The 13,939-nt window shown below is 43.5% G+C and overlaps 1 protein-coding gene across 1 annotated transcript in view; it reads left to right on the forward strand.

The window, feature by feature from the left end:
* The window catches only part of LOC142575285 (MOB kinase activator 1B), a 32,474-nt gene extending 19,853 nt beyond the window's left edge, over positions 1 to 12,621 (forward strand). Inside the window, exon 3 of the mRNA XM_075684522.1 lies at positions 1,200 to 12,621. Coding sequence (XP_075540637.1) covers positions 1,200 to 1,459 — 260 coding nt within the window. The 3' untranslated portion in view covers positions 1,460 to 12,621. The remainder of the gene's footprint in view (positions 1 to 1,199) is intronic.
* Positions 12,622 to 13,939: the final 1,318 nt, after the last annotated feature.

A 13,939-nucleotide genomic window follows, 5' to 3' on the forward strand; every position in this document is an offset into this window, starting at 1 on the left:
AAAAATCTAGGAAAATGGTGTCAACTTGCTTGCCAGCATCAATCCATAAAAACAAGTCATTAGTACATCCAGCTAGCTGCCCACCACATGAATATCCCTTACGAAAGCTGTGCTGACATTTAAAGATTATGTTGTGTTCTTCTAGGTATGTTATGATTTGTGAATGTATGACATTTTCAAGTAGTTTACAGATGGTACTAATTAACAAAATGGGCTGGCAGTTAAGTGGTTATAAGCGATTGCCAGATTTAAAAATTGGTATGACCTTGGCTGTCCTCCCTCCAATCATTAGGAATTCGGCCCAATGACAAAGTTTGCGAAAAAGTGCGTACAAGATTTCCGAAATGCCTTGTGATGGTAGAGATTTTAGCTGAGTAGTATATATGATGATTTAACTTTTTTATTTAGCAGTGATGAGTACCTTCCTAATATCTAGAAAGACAATACTTGTATGTCTATCACCTGGGCCAATTGAAGAGAACTGCATTTGGAGCAGTAATGCTCTGCAATGCTATTCATTTGCGAAGTGAGTTGCCAGAGCTTGAATTTCTCTGAATTTCATAATTTTCTCTTAATATATACTTTTGATTTTATAAAAAGGAAACTTGTAGCAATGTTTCTGTGCTCAGGACAACATTCGTTTGGGCTAGATGGTGCATACTTGAATTACGAAGGAACAGCGCCAACGAAGACGATCACAAGTGGGGAGAACGACACAGTAGCAGGTTGGCGCTTGTCCTGTGTCGTTCTCCCCACTTGTGATCGTCTTCGTTGGCGCTGTTCCTTCGTAATTCAAATGTTTCTGTGGTTGCCAAAAATATGTATTGGGGGCTTTACTGTGTTTCACAGTATTTGCTTGTTTAGTTTTGTATCATCATGTTGGCTATTAGTATATAGGTAATTTTGCCAAACCACTTGGGTACACTGAAGTCCATTTGTAAACATTGGAGCTTTCTCTACAACATCAGAAACACCTATTGTTCATCTTCATTATTGAAGATATATAAAACCAGCCGAGGTGCAAATGTGTGTGCATGTGGTTATTAGAGCCACACAGTTTTTTGGCTTGTCAACATTATTATCAATGGTCTGTACTGTATGTGGATTTCTGTCATCATTGGTAATGAACCTTGAATATAATTTGTGCCTTTGAGGTCTGTCACTGGCTGTGTGCTAACTTGTGTCCATGTGACATGCAGGTGTGCCCTTCCCCAAGAACTTCTTCTCAATCGCCAAGACAATCCTGAAGCGACTGTTTCGTGTCTATGCTCACATCTACCACCAGCACTTCTCAGAAGTGGTGCAGTTGGGTGAGGAGGCGCACCTCAACACCAGCTTCAAGCACTTCATCTTCTTTGTCCAGGAGTTTGGGCTCATCGATCGGCGGGAGTTGGTGCCTTTGCAGGAGCTCATCGAAAAGCTTACGAGCAAGGACAGGGACAGCAACCCGTCGCGCTAGTACATGCTGTCTCCCTGCTGCTCTTCCTATCTGAAACGCGCCGTGGTTGTTTAGTGGCTAATGGTGTTGGGCCACTAAGCACGAGGTTGCGGAATGGAATCGTGGCCACGGCGGCCACATTTCTATGGGGGTGAAATATGAAAACACCAGTGTACTTAGATTTAGGTGCACGTTAAAGAACCCCAGGTGGTCCAAATTTCCGAAGCCCCCACTACGGCGTGCCTCATAATCAGATTGTGGTTTTGGCACGTAAACCCCCCCCCCCTTTTTTTTTTAAAGCTATCTGAGACGCATGCCACCACTACTTTTGCCCACCCCCACCACCCGTGTTGTTATTCTGCATCTGCAAAGACTGTCTCTTAGGCTTGCTGCCAGCCAGTGTTCTGCCTCATGTCCTTGAACACTGCTGGAACACCCAGGTGCTTGCCTTGAATGCTTGTGGTCGGGGAGAGGGAAAGCAAGGACCCTCGATGGCACCTAGATTCACTGCACTGCTGTTGCCACACCGACACTTTTCACCTTATCTTAATTTACTAGCGTTCTGCCCATTATGCATGTTTCCGCGAGGCTAGAAGCACGCTGTGCGATATTGAAGAACATTGCTTTGAAACTCTGATTATGTCGAATGCGGTGCCACCAGCTGTTCGAGGGACTGCAGGCCACCTTAGTTGAGGGAAGCCTTCGTGTTCTTTAAGCGAATTTCCCTGGTGCCACAGTCGCGGCCACACTGCTCGTGCTTCTGTGCAAACGACCAGTTTCGTTGTTGTGTGGCAGCCTGTTGTGCCACTTTCCACTGGGGTACTAAATCGTCCTTTTGTACTTGCTGCTAGGCTGAATCTGCAAGGGTACATACAGAAGCCTGTTATACACCCCACTTAGACGGGCAAATTTAATGACTCTTCGAGCGAGTACAAATTGCCACAGGGAGTGTCACTTTGATGGCATGCTGCCAGATGTGAAATGAAAATGTAATTTGGAATTGGTGGCAGTGTCTATCGGTAAATTAACTCTGAGGTTGTACCTTCGTTATTTTAGGTAATAATTTCAAAGTAACATTGACATAATCAGTCATGAGTGAAGACAAGATGGTAGCGCATCCAATACTCATACAACGGGCTGTGCGTTTGGAAGATTTGAAAATGATGAAGCATTGATGCCTAGAAAAGATGCTTTTTGTTAGCTGAGAAAGAATGACTCCTTCCAAAAGCAGGGATATTTAGGTCATTTGAAATCGCGAAACGGTGGTTTAAGAAGCAGAGACAACTCTGGCATTGTATATTTATTTTTGAAATGCTACTATGGGGGCTTCACACATGAACACAGTGAAGTAAGTTCAATGAACACACTAACCTGCGAGTTATTCCTTCAGCGAGCATCACTAAATGTTTCCATGTGACAGCCTGCGAATGACACTAACATAGTGCACTCCCTCAAGGTGACACTTACCCTAGTTTTCTCAAACGATCGTCGACTCGAAGCTCTTCCTCCACTCCACCAAGTTGAGCACAGCGCCGCTGCCCATCAGCTGAAAAACTCGCTACACTTCTTAATAATTGCGGTGGAGTGCCAATAAAGGGCAGTGACAGCTTCTGTCGCAGGGTAGTACTGCGATCAGCTTTTTTGAGACAAGGTGAAGTTTTGAGTGGAGGGTTGTACTAGAATACAGGGGTAAATTTGCCTGTAATACAGGGGTATAACACTGGGCTACACACACTGATTTATCTGTCAAGGTTTTCTCCAACATGGCATTGCCACTTAAAAAATATCTTACCAGCCTAAACATTTTTTACTATGAATGACTTTTTAGCTCGCAGAAAGCATAACCAGCCATGCTGATAATAATCAAGAACTGCAGCACACGGTTTTCATCTGTGATGTAGTTCTCTGGCAATGATCTTGCACTGTTGTGCCTAAATTATTCGTTTCAGAGCAAAATTTCTATTGAGGTCGCCTTTACGCATTGTGTAGGTGACACATTTGAGCCTGTGACTACTCCTTACTTCTCTATTGGCTTCTACTCGTGGTGCTTGTAGGCATTTTATTCCGTGCACCCTCTGCTCTCTACTGATGTTTATGACAGTCTCATTGAGAATCTGCTCGTGGAGTTTCCTGCGGATTTTTTCCATTATGTTTGACCATGCAGGAAGGTCTGCTCAACAAAGGAACTGAATGAAACTGTGCTCAGTGAATTGTTCCCTGCTGCACCACATGTGAATTGCAATTAAACAATTCGTTTAATTTTTATTAATCCACACAGCAGTAAAAAAAAAAAACCTCATGGACTTGTCCTGTGCAAGGAATCTGCTGGTCATCAACTGCAACACCAGATTATATGCAGAGTGGAAGGCTTAACTAATTGAGGGAGACCTCTCTGCTGTCTGACAATTCAGCAGTGCCTCAGCATGGTTCCCACTCCTTTTGCCTTGCTTGCAATCTTGGGACTTGTCGCACTTCCGGGATCTCTGGGCTTTCCTCCTCCAGTGTCCTTTGCAAGCATTGCGCTCAATCTTGGTTTGTGCACATTGGACCTTACTGTCGCTGTGTCATGATATTGTGCAATTTTGAGCATCCTCACATGCCCTCATGATGTACTCACAGTGAGGTAGCTGCAGCAGGCAGCCTGGCTGCAATGTGACAGATTCAGCCATAATAATGGCTGCATCTGTGCCTGATTGCTGTGTGTCATTGTCTTGCCACTTCAACATCTGCAGGGTGCAAAGTTTATGGGAGTGTGTTTGTTGAACACTGCGCGACTGCTGTCTCTGACGCTGCCCCTGATGCAGGGCACTACATGGTGTTTACTTGCTATCAAGGTTTTCAACTCCACATACAGTCGAATGGCATTATGTCAAACGGTTTGATGATCACCAAATAGTTTGATATATAAAATTAAAAGTGAAGCGGGTGAATAAGCACGGTGGCTTAAAAGAAAGCGTGTCAGCGTTGCATAATGCAGCTTTCTTAGTCCTCTACACCGCAGTGTGTTGTGCTGAAGCACATCAAAAGGGGAAAGAGGCCACTACGTTGCAGTGGCGATTTAGGCCTCTTGTTTCGGGGCCATGGCCCCCTTTAGAGGGTGCGAACAAAAAGGGATCACAGTCGGAGAGCATGGCATGAACCCTGCCGATGCATCACTTGGGTGGCTTTAAAGGGGTCGTTTCAAGAAATAAATAAATTGCAGGGGTGACACCAAAATTATTGTCTGACTTTAATATGAGCAAAGCAGTTGGACAGTAAACCGTGAAAGTTCACAGCTATTGTTATATAAATAATGCAACACCAAGAAACGTGAACTTCTATAACATTGGCTTGATAAAGTAATAATTTCTTACAGCTAGGGCTGCACTTGTAACCCCATATAAAAGTGCTTAAATCGTCACAGAAATGTCGCAAACAGCTCTGAATGACTGCCAGTGCAGTTAAACATCTCTGTGCTCGTACAGGGGCCGGAGACTGCATGTGCACACATGTATAAGGAATGCATATTAGTCCCCATTATGATCTTGTATACGGGGTGCACAAAGTTTGCGAAAGAAGGCCTCAAATCGCCACAGGCATGTCGAAAATAGCTCTGGAAACTAGCTAGTACACTTATCAGGCGTCTCAGTGCTTGTACTGTGACAAGGGAAAGTGGGTGCGTGCATTTATGACAAAACTACCATGTCCTGGGGTAGTGGCCCCTTTGCACTCTTTATATGCTTCACTGCAACACATTACGTACACTTGACTGCGTAACGTAACTGTATAGAGGCGAAGCAGACTTTGGAGAACTGGTTGCCGAGTTATCTATTGATGCCCAAGCAAGTTTAATGTAAAAATTTTAAAATGCATGCAGTTCTCGGGTTGATTTGACACCTGTTAGATATAAGCAATAATTCGATTTATCAGTGTTTGATATGACGTGGTTCGACTCTATACTGCTTGATTTTGGGAAGTTGCTGCAAGCAAAGCAGTTGTCAAGCAAATCATCAGTTTTCAGTACCTCTTCATGTTGTCCCTTCCTTAAAGTCTTGTGTTGTGCTTGCGGCAACTTCCCAAAATCATGAATCACCAGCTGGCCTACACCCACACTCTGCTATGTTCTAGACTGCTGTAGCATAAAAAACCAGTGGTGAGGTCTGAATATTGGAATTTCTGTCATGCAAGCTGTCTTGTCTATCTTCACAGCATTTGTTATGTGGAATAAGTTTTATACACTTTTATGCTATGCCTTGAGAGGCTTTCACCTATTCTAGAGGCTGATAAAATCATAGAGATAAATTGAGTATGTGCCTATGTGAAAGTAGCATGTGCATGTAACCATGATCTGTCATAACCAAACATAACACAGTATCCCATGAGAAGACATGAGTGCAAAACAACCAGTGCAAGATGTGGGGTGCATACATGCATACACTAGTGTTTTGTTTCCTTGTTTATGGATTGTCTATTTTGCACTCCTCAGCATATCTCTTAGATAAGCTCAGACTCCAGCCAACAACTTAGTTTACATTTTCCCAGAGTTTAGTGTGTCCGAAGCACCACCCTAGTGTTACTCCATGTTGTACGTAGTTCTGGCTCAATCCCTAACTTTTTGGCCTGCCTGACAGCTTTCTGCAGCGAGTTGAAAAGAGTGGTGTGTGCCTTAGAAGCACCTTTCTCTTTCGTTAGAAACGAAATTTTGCTTAACGGTACCAGGGTGCGTAGAGCAATCTGCAGTCCACCTTTGGTAATACTATTGTTCTGATTCGTTGCTGCCAAAGCATTGATGTATCGATTTTGGGAACCCCTGCCCAAGCTGGATGTACGTATCGCTCCTTCTTTCCGGGCAGCACTGTTGGGAGGTGGTCTAGGTGCATGCCAAGACAATTTCAGTGCTGGCTCTGTGTTGCTTTTTTGGGTGTTGTTGCTGAAAGCCTGTACAAGTATTCCCATTATGCATTTTCAAGCGTTCCAATATAGCCCTATGCATTACAATTAAGTGCCGCTACACTTCAGTAGCTTCATTGCACAGTTCTTGTACATATGTGCATAAGTGTGTGCATGTGCAGATGCTGAAAAAAGAAGTGTTCCAGAAATTTACTTCTTTACTTGCTTTCCTTGAAGCCTTTGGTATGCGGAAAGTTGTGAAACGGTCTGTGTGCTTGACATGGCTTGGCCCATTGCGTTGCAGGTTAGTAATCTCAAAGGTGTGGTGCTTACAATATTTTTCATAGGTTAGTTTCATGTTTACCAGCGAGACATCTGGCTTGTCCTGCTTTGAGTTTTCTCTAAAGTATGCTGTATTTGCACAAACATGACGAAGGTTCTTTTTTTTCTAGAATATCGCTTCGAAAAAACTGTTCTCCTCCCCCCCTCCAGCCCTCGATAAACTTCATTCCCTGATTTTTAACATATGGCAGGCTGAACCACCAAGTGACTAATCTTAACAGAAACTCCAGCCTCACAATGGCAGGAGACACTTACCTGAAAATAGCAAGAGTGCAAGTCTGCAGCGATGAGGGTAATGGTGGCAATGTTTCAAAGGGGTCCAACTGCGGTAACAACTTTAGGTCCAATAGACCGACCTACTGCAGTGATGTGCATCGATGTGACATTACTGCATAAGTGGAACTTCTTCAGCCTACACACATGTTGCCTCTTGGCGCAGTGCTCCTGTTAGGACATTTTATTGTAGCATGGTTCTGTTCTAGCTGTTAGCAGCGTACATACGCCAAGGCCCATGCAGGTGGTCCCATTCAGTACCTCATCACTGCCATGCTCGGGGGCCCTATTCTAAGCTCACACACACAGTTGAAATATGGTATAAACGTGTCTTCCCCCCTCTCTTTTTTTTCCCTGTGCCAAGTAGTTTTGAGGTAAGAAACCAGCAGGAGGACATGTTGTTTGGCTAATTGGTGCTTGCTTAGCGACAATGTAGTGCTGGGGCACAACCACAAAGAAAGACACATAAACATGTCATAGGCACTACTAACAACTTTCGAAGGTGCTACTAAAAAAAATGCATCAGTTCCAATGTGCCCTGTTGGGATCTATATACAGCAAAGCCTGCAAGACACAAGGCAGTGTTCATGTGCACCTTCTCATCTGGCTTCAAGGATGCCCCAAACGAGGAGCTTTGCAATGCTACCTTTGAAGGCAACTACTGTTATAGGGGTTGAAAGAGGCAAGCTGGCTTCCTGTGCCATTTGTTTGGGGTACCCAACCTCCCCTTGGAGGTGCAGATGCCAGGTGACGCAATGCATGCGCAGCGCGAGGCCATTGCCTCCAGTGCCCTCTCTCGCTTCTCATCGCGGCTCTCCACATCACAGCCTCCTCATCGTCTCCACCAGCAGCCAATGACCTGCATGCACAGGCTGGCTTCCCCCCTCTACCTTCAGCTGCTGCGAGCGAAGTAGTATGAGCCATCACTCCTAGATGATATCGCCGTCCCACAACCAAGTGTGAGCTGTTCGGCGAGAACACATGAGCAGCAGCAGCAGCAGGCAGCAGCCACGGTTGGCAAGAGAGGCACAGGGGGTTCGCAAAGGGAGCTTTACTTTAAAAAGTTTAGTAGCGGAGCTGGCGGTGGGGTCTTTTTTTTTTTTTTTTTCCATTGTGGTTGTGTCTCAGGCACTACGTTTGTCACCAACTAAGAAACCAGGTCGCCATTTCCCTTCGTCAATGAGCATGTTACATTCTGAGGTGTTTGCAAATGGTAGGAATGGTGTTGTGCACGATGCAGCAGCAAGGTGGCGACAGCCAGTTGCAAGTGTTCACATGTTTCAGCGCTAACATTGGCACCGAATGTTTTTCAACTTACATACCCGTGTCTGGAGGAGGAAGTAGTACACTGGTGATGCCTGTGAGGCAGAAGTTGGTGGGGTTCAATGAAACCAGAGCAGGTGCTTTACATCTGCTTACTCATGCTGAGAAAGCCAAGGAATGCCATGTCTCTAAAAGGAAATGGGTGAGAGGGCATCAAAAGCATGACATTAACTTGCGCACCATTAAGGCATTGTCAGGGTGTTGCATTGAGAGACACTTTGAGGTCTATGGGATGTGGACAAGGTATGAATAGCTGAAGGGGTGTGATTGCCGAATGTACTACGTAGTGCATGGAGGAGGGGAGATGGAGGTGGTACAATGGTCATCTGAGGTGCAGGCTTAGGTGTGGCATAGAAAAGCAAGTTGCTTAACGCTTTACTTGAATTGTGACTGCCTTGAACCAGTGACCTTTTCTATTTCCAAGTTGTCTGAAGTGCCCCATGAGGTAGCATTCATGGTCGCACCTTATTAATGTATTTGTGCAAATGTAGTAAACATGTGAAATGCTTTTATATGTAGTGATAACATGTATGGCATTACACCAGGAGCACGTGATCATTTGGACGCATGCAGCATTCTTCAGGTCTGGCTGGATTTGTTAAAAGTTTTTGATGGGTCGTTTTCTTTTGCATGTACAGTTGACTTCCGTTGATTCGCCCCTGACAGAACCGACAAAATTGAATTATTTGGCGGGTCGAATTGAACAAAATGCATAAAAATGCCGAAAAACACCTCTTAATTCATTTAGCAGCATTTGCCAGAGTCTAACATGCCTCCCGAATCAAATGCATGCTCACTTTCTGTATGTTTAAAATAAAAAAACTAATGTAGGAATTCTATAAAAGCTCCTAAACTAAGTAGAAATCTAACAGGCACTGGAATTTTTAGCAAGAAAGATGTGTCGCACACTGATGGCCAGTTTCCTAAAATCAGCTTCACCGCACCGTTTGGAAAGTCAGCCTCGCCGCAATATGTTCGTGTTATGCAGTAAAGCATTGCACTGTGCAGACATTTTCCGGCCTGATGTTGAAAAAAAAGGGGGAGTCTGTGTTAGCATTGTGTAAATACCGTAATTTGACAATTGTGAGCTATGGTTATTGCTTGAACGTGTTCCTAGAGCTGGCCGAAAATAGACATTTTTGATGGGTGATGACGCATGCAGCGCATTTCCTGTCCCTTAAGCTCCGCCGAGACACACTGCCACTAAAGGGGTGGCTATTGGGGTCACATCGAGGTTAGGCACATGCGTGCTGACTGGCACAGTTGGATTTATTTGACGAAGGCCAATTTTAGGATCGAAATAATATAAGTTTGGACCTATAGAAATGTATGGGCACTGGCTGGGACCTTCAATCGGGATCGAAATAACAGAAGTCTAGTGTGGTGCTGTTCAATATTGATGATTGTTTTTATTCAAAGTATTCTGATTAGTCATGGTGCTTCTCAGTCAAACTTGGGCCTTATGCCAGAAAAACCTGCAAATCGGCAATATTTGTGACGATGATTGCACAGTGTAGAAGTTTTTTAAATCGTTAACTGCCACCATACAAAGAAAAAAAGTTGCATGCAATGCAGCTGTCTTGTCATGTGATTATTGCGGTGCGCAGAAATGAAGTTAGCTATACAGCTATGTTACAACTCCTGTGGGTATTTCATGAGAATTATTTCTGTGGTATGCACATATTGCCCCTCCCCCCCCCCCCCCCCCACACACACACTCACATATATTTTACACTTCTAGAAATTTACCTAAGGAACATTGCATTTTATGAACATCACTGCACCCAAAAAGTGATTAATATTGTGGCTGACTGAGATAGGGCCAGTGCTAAGAGTGCATGAGAAGCAGTGTGCAAAAGATGACACAATCTAGGCTAGTTCTGTGCATATCTGTGCACGAACCTTTCTGTAAGATTTAAGTTGCGCAGATACTAGATCAAAATTTTCTTGTTAAGTGGTTGCATGCCCCTGAATTGGCAGTGTAATGGGTTGGGGATAGAAGTATGGAGTACATACCTCAGAATTCTTGCTGCTTGCATGGGCCACGTGGAAAGCTAAATTTTTTAGAGCTTCAATGTTCCAAAAGCTTCTGTTAGCAGCCGTACAAGCATGTGTGCAAAGCTGTGCATTTCTTTTGGTGCTCTCATTTTCCGGGCTATTTTCATTTGGAACAATGCTTGTTTTGTACGCATAGCAGCAGGTTGGATTGTTATATTTCTTCTGATGCAGTTGCTGCGCTTTTCATTCTTCACATTTTTAGCCTCCGATTTCTGATGCTTGAAAGCGACGTTTGCTTTTTTGCCTTTTTGTTCTCATTTATTGGGAGGCAATCAGGGTAGTGAATGTGGGCAGCCGTTGTGTGAATCTGGCCATCCGATAAAAGAAATTGTGCTGTTTGCGACTGTCGACTTTCCAAGAAGCTGTTGCATGCTTATTTCTTTGTGGGAAGGCCGTAGAAGAAACTGGCGGTTGTGTTTAAGAATCCTTGTAACGGTTCTCGGTGAGCGGCCCAGGAGCTTGTGTAGCATCCTTGCCAGTCCTTTGCTCTTGCTAGCCACCATTGTGGCTGTGATTTGGTTGGATGGAATCCCAGTTTTCTTACTTTGTGATGACCTTGGTGTCCCCCATTTTCATGCTGTGCGCAATGCTTGTCATCTTGAGGGCCTTATGAAAGCTTTAAGGAGGGGTTTGTTCCTCAGTGAAAAGTCGGTGGTCACCTGGAGCAAAAAGAACGAAAAGGTGACTGCTTATCTTGCCACGTTCTGAGGTTGGCATGCTGTACAACATTCTTAATTATGCAGTGTTGTGCTGTGTGAACTGAAGTTTTAAAGTGCTATGTGATTATTATTATTATTTTTTTTTTAGCATTGGACTTAGCTATTCTACACCATGGTAATGTCATGTCTTTTTCATTGTTATTTTTTGGTGGGCACTTGCAGACCATCACTGTCATGTGGTCATTCTGTTTTAACTCATTGTTGTGTATTGTCGTTGCAAAGTATGTATGCTACATTGTTTTTGTTTGTTGTGAATCTTGTTTTAGAAAGTTGTTCCTTGAGTGGTTTTTAATTGATGCAATTCTGGTTGGGCATGGCAGTGGCTGACGACTTGGACGCTGAGGAGCCTGTGCCCTTTATGTGCATAGGCTGCTTGCTGTCAGAGTTAAGCACAAAATGTTTCTTGTTCTTCCTGGCGTAGTACTCTGTGCTCTGTACTCATGTGCACTCAAGTGTATTGCTCTACTTGCTGCTGTTGCATTTAGGGTGTGCTTGTAGCTGCAATTTTGGAGCTGTTTTTCAGTCCTGACTGTCCCTCAGAGTCCTGTTCCTTACTGTAGTCAGCTTTTGCAGGTAATGCGTGCGTTGGATTTAAATTGCAGTGGTTGTATTTGTACACCAATTATACTGACTGCTTGTTTTCACGCTCTCAGGACCGCACACACGCACCCCTCCTCCTCCCTCTCACACACACATTGAGGCTTTTTCATGAAAACTGAGGAACAGCAATGGTAACTTGACCTTTACCGATGTGCAGGAAGGATCTGCGAAGAAAGAAGCAACTTTCCCCACAAGTTGCGCTCCTCTAACTGGCTTCAACATTTTCCAACATTTATAATGCTGATGTGTGCCCGACTGAAAATTGCATGTCGAGTGAATCAAATTAGTAGATTTTCTCTTAATTTGCGGCCCCACTATTGTTGGTACTTGCTGTGAAAGCTAGAAACCATTGTTGTTTTCTTGTGGTGTATGGCATAAAAGGCACGAAGTTATGTGAAGAAAAAAAAAAAAAGAAATGGAAGAGCTTTTTCCAGTACTGTCCTTTTTTTTTGCGTAGTTTCACATTTTCGCCCGCCAGAAAGTATGAACTAAAATAGCCCAGCAACAAGTAGTAGTAACGAGTCTATTGTATGGCTGCAGCTATATAGGACTCTTCCTTGGATTTGGGCTCAAGTACAGTGAACTAAGGCAAAGTGCTGAATGTGACGACAATTCTATGTAGACGTATGGCTGTATTAGCTCCCATGCCTCACATTTTTGGGGGTTTTACCACATACTGCACGAAGTGACCTTACGTGACATGTCTGCCGTCAGAAACGGTCAGCCCTGTGAACTGACATTTCTTCCATGATCTGCCAGCAACCTTCAAACCCTGAATGAACAGTGTATTTTCCTTTTTTTGTAAGTCTGTAGCACAGAGTCAAAGATTTTTTTACAGAACTCAATTTTGTACGAGGCAACGACGCTGCTGCCTTTGAGGCATTGAGCTGTACACCTTGACAGTGCATGCTTTCCTTTTGTATGCTGCACAGTATGGGACATCACATTCACATGTGTTTGATAAGCACCTAGGATGTAAATAAATTATTTGATATATGATTATATTGCCCAGCTTGTTTGACTGTTTCTGAACCACAACTCTGAAATCGTGAATGACAGCCTTAGCTGTGGAAGATAATCAAAGTGCTTAGAGACACAAAAAACAGCACAGAGCAACAAGGACAGAATAAGGAGTATGAATACCGCATGCACAGTGCAGATGGTGCAGTGCAGCACAGTGCAGATGTTGCACTGCAGTGCAGTTTTGTATGTTTGGCTTTCTACAGTTTCACTTGCATGAGCTTGGGTTCTTCAGTATTGGGAACCTAGTGAATCCATCTTGGGAAGGTTGCTGCTATTTGAAATTTGAAAGGTCGAAAAAATATTTAAGCACGAAGTTTACAATAGCTCAGCATCAAAAACAGATATCGTGGTTCTGTAAATGGCATACATAAGATTGTTCAAAGCAGACAAATTCGATATGTCAATTTGTCTTACGTTAATTTGTTACGTTGTGCACAAGGGCTCTGCAAAGACTATTTCCATGTGTAACGTATTAATTTTATCTGTTTTAGCTGTGCTATTAGGCGATGTTCATAGAATTTTCGTATTTTTTATTGCTCAGATTTGCAAACTTCTTAGTTTCGGTTTTTCTTTATGTGCGATTTTCGGCCATTGTTAACAAAAAATGGCACTAAATCAAAAATTCGAAACCCTCTGTCACTAGATTTTAAGTTTTTCTTTTAAATGCAACAAACTTCGTCAAATTTAGTGCATTGGTTGCCGAGAAAAATCATTTACATGTATCATTTTACATGTATTTAGATAGGAGCACCCGAGCTACCTCTTACATGTGCACTGTTTATTGAATAAGTAATTGCATACAAAAAATAAAAGGTATTACAGTAACAACCGAAAATATTAACTCTGTACCCAGGCGAATTCAGTTTGCAGCAGTAATCAAGCAATGTATTGTTGGAAGAAGTGCTGTAAGCCGAGCCAGGTTTGAGAATGATGCAGATTACTTCCCCCAGCTTCGGAAGTAATTTATTTAGCTTTCCCTGAGCTGCCGTCTGTTTGCCATACAGTAACCTCGCTTGAAGTGAAACGTATTACGGTGTACAGCAGCGCGGATAAAATGTTCGCTAAATTGGCTGGTTCTGGTGTAGTCGAAACTAGACATATTATACTTGGAATTTGTCTAGGCACTTCGCGACAAGGTTGTCATTAGCTTGCCAAGCTTCACCTGCTTTTTTACTGGCGCTTAGACTTGCGACCTGACATTAATACATAGCCTAAGAAGAAAACCGTCGCCGTTGTTTATACTCACTTTCAAATAACCCGCTAAAATGAGCTGATGGCGCCGAAGGGTGGCGCT

This window comes from Dermacentor variabilis, chromosome 1 (genome assembly GCF_050947875.1).
Source record: "Dermacentor variabilis isolate Ectoservices chromosome 1, ASM5094787v1, whole genome shotgun sequence".
Classification (NCBI taxonomy): domain Eukaryota; kingdom Metazoa; phylum Arthropoda; class Arachnida; order Ixodida; family Ixodidae; genus Dermacentor; species Dermacentor variabilis.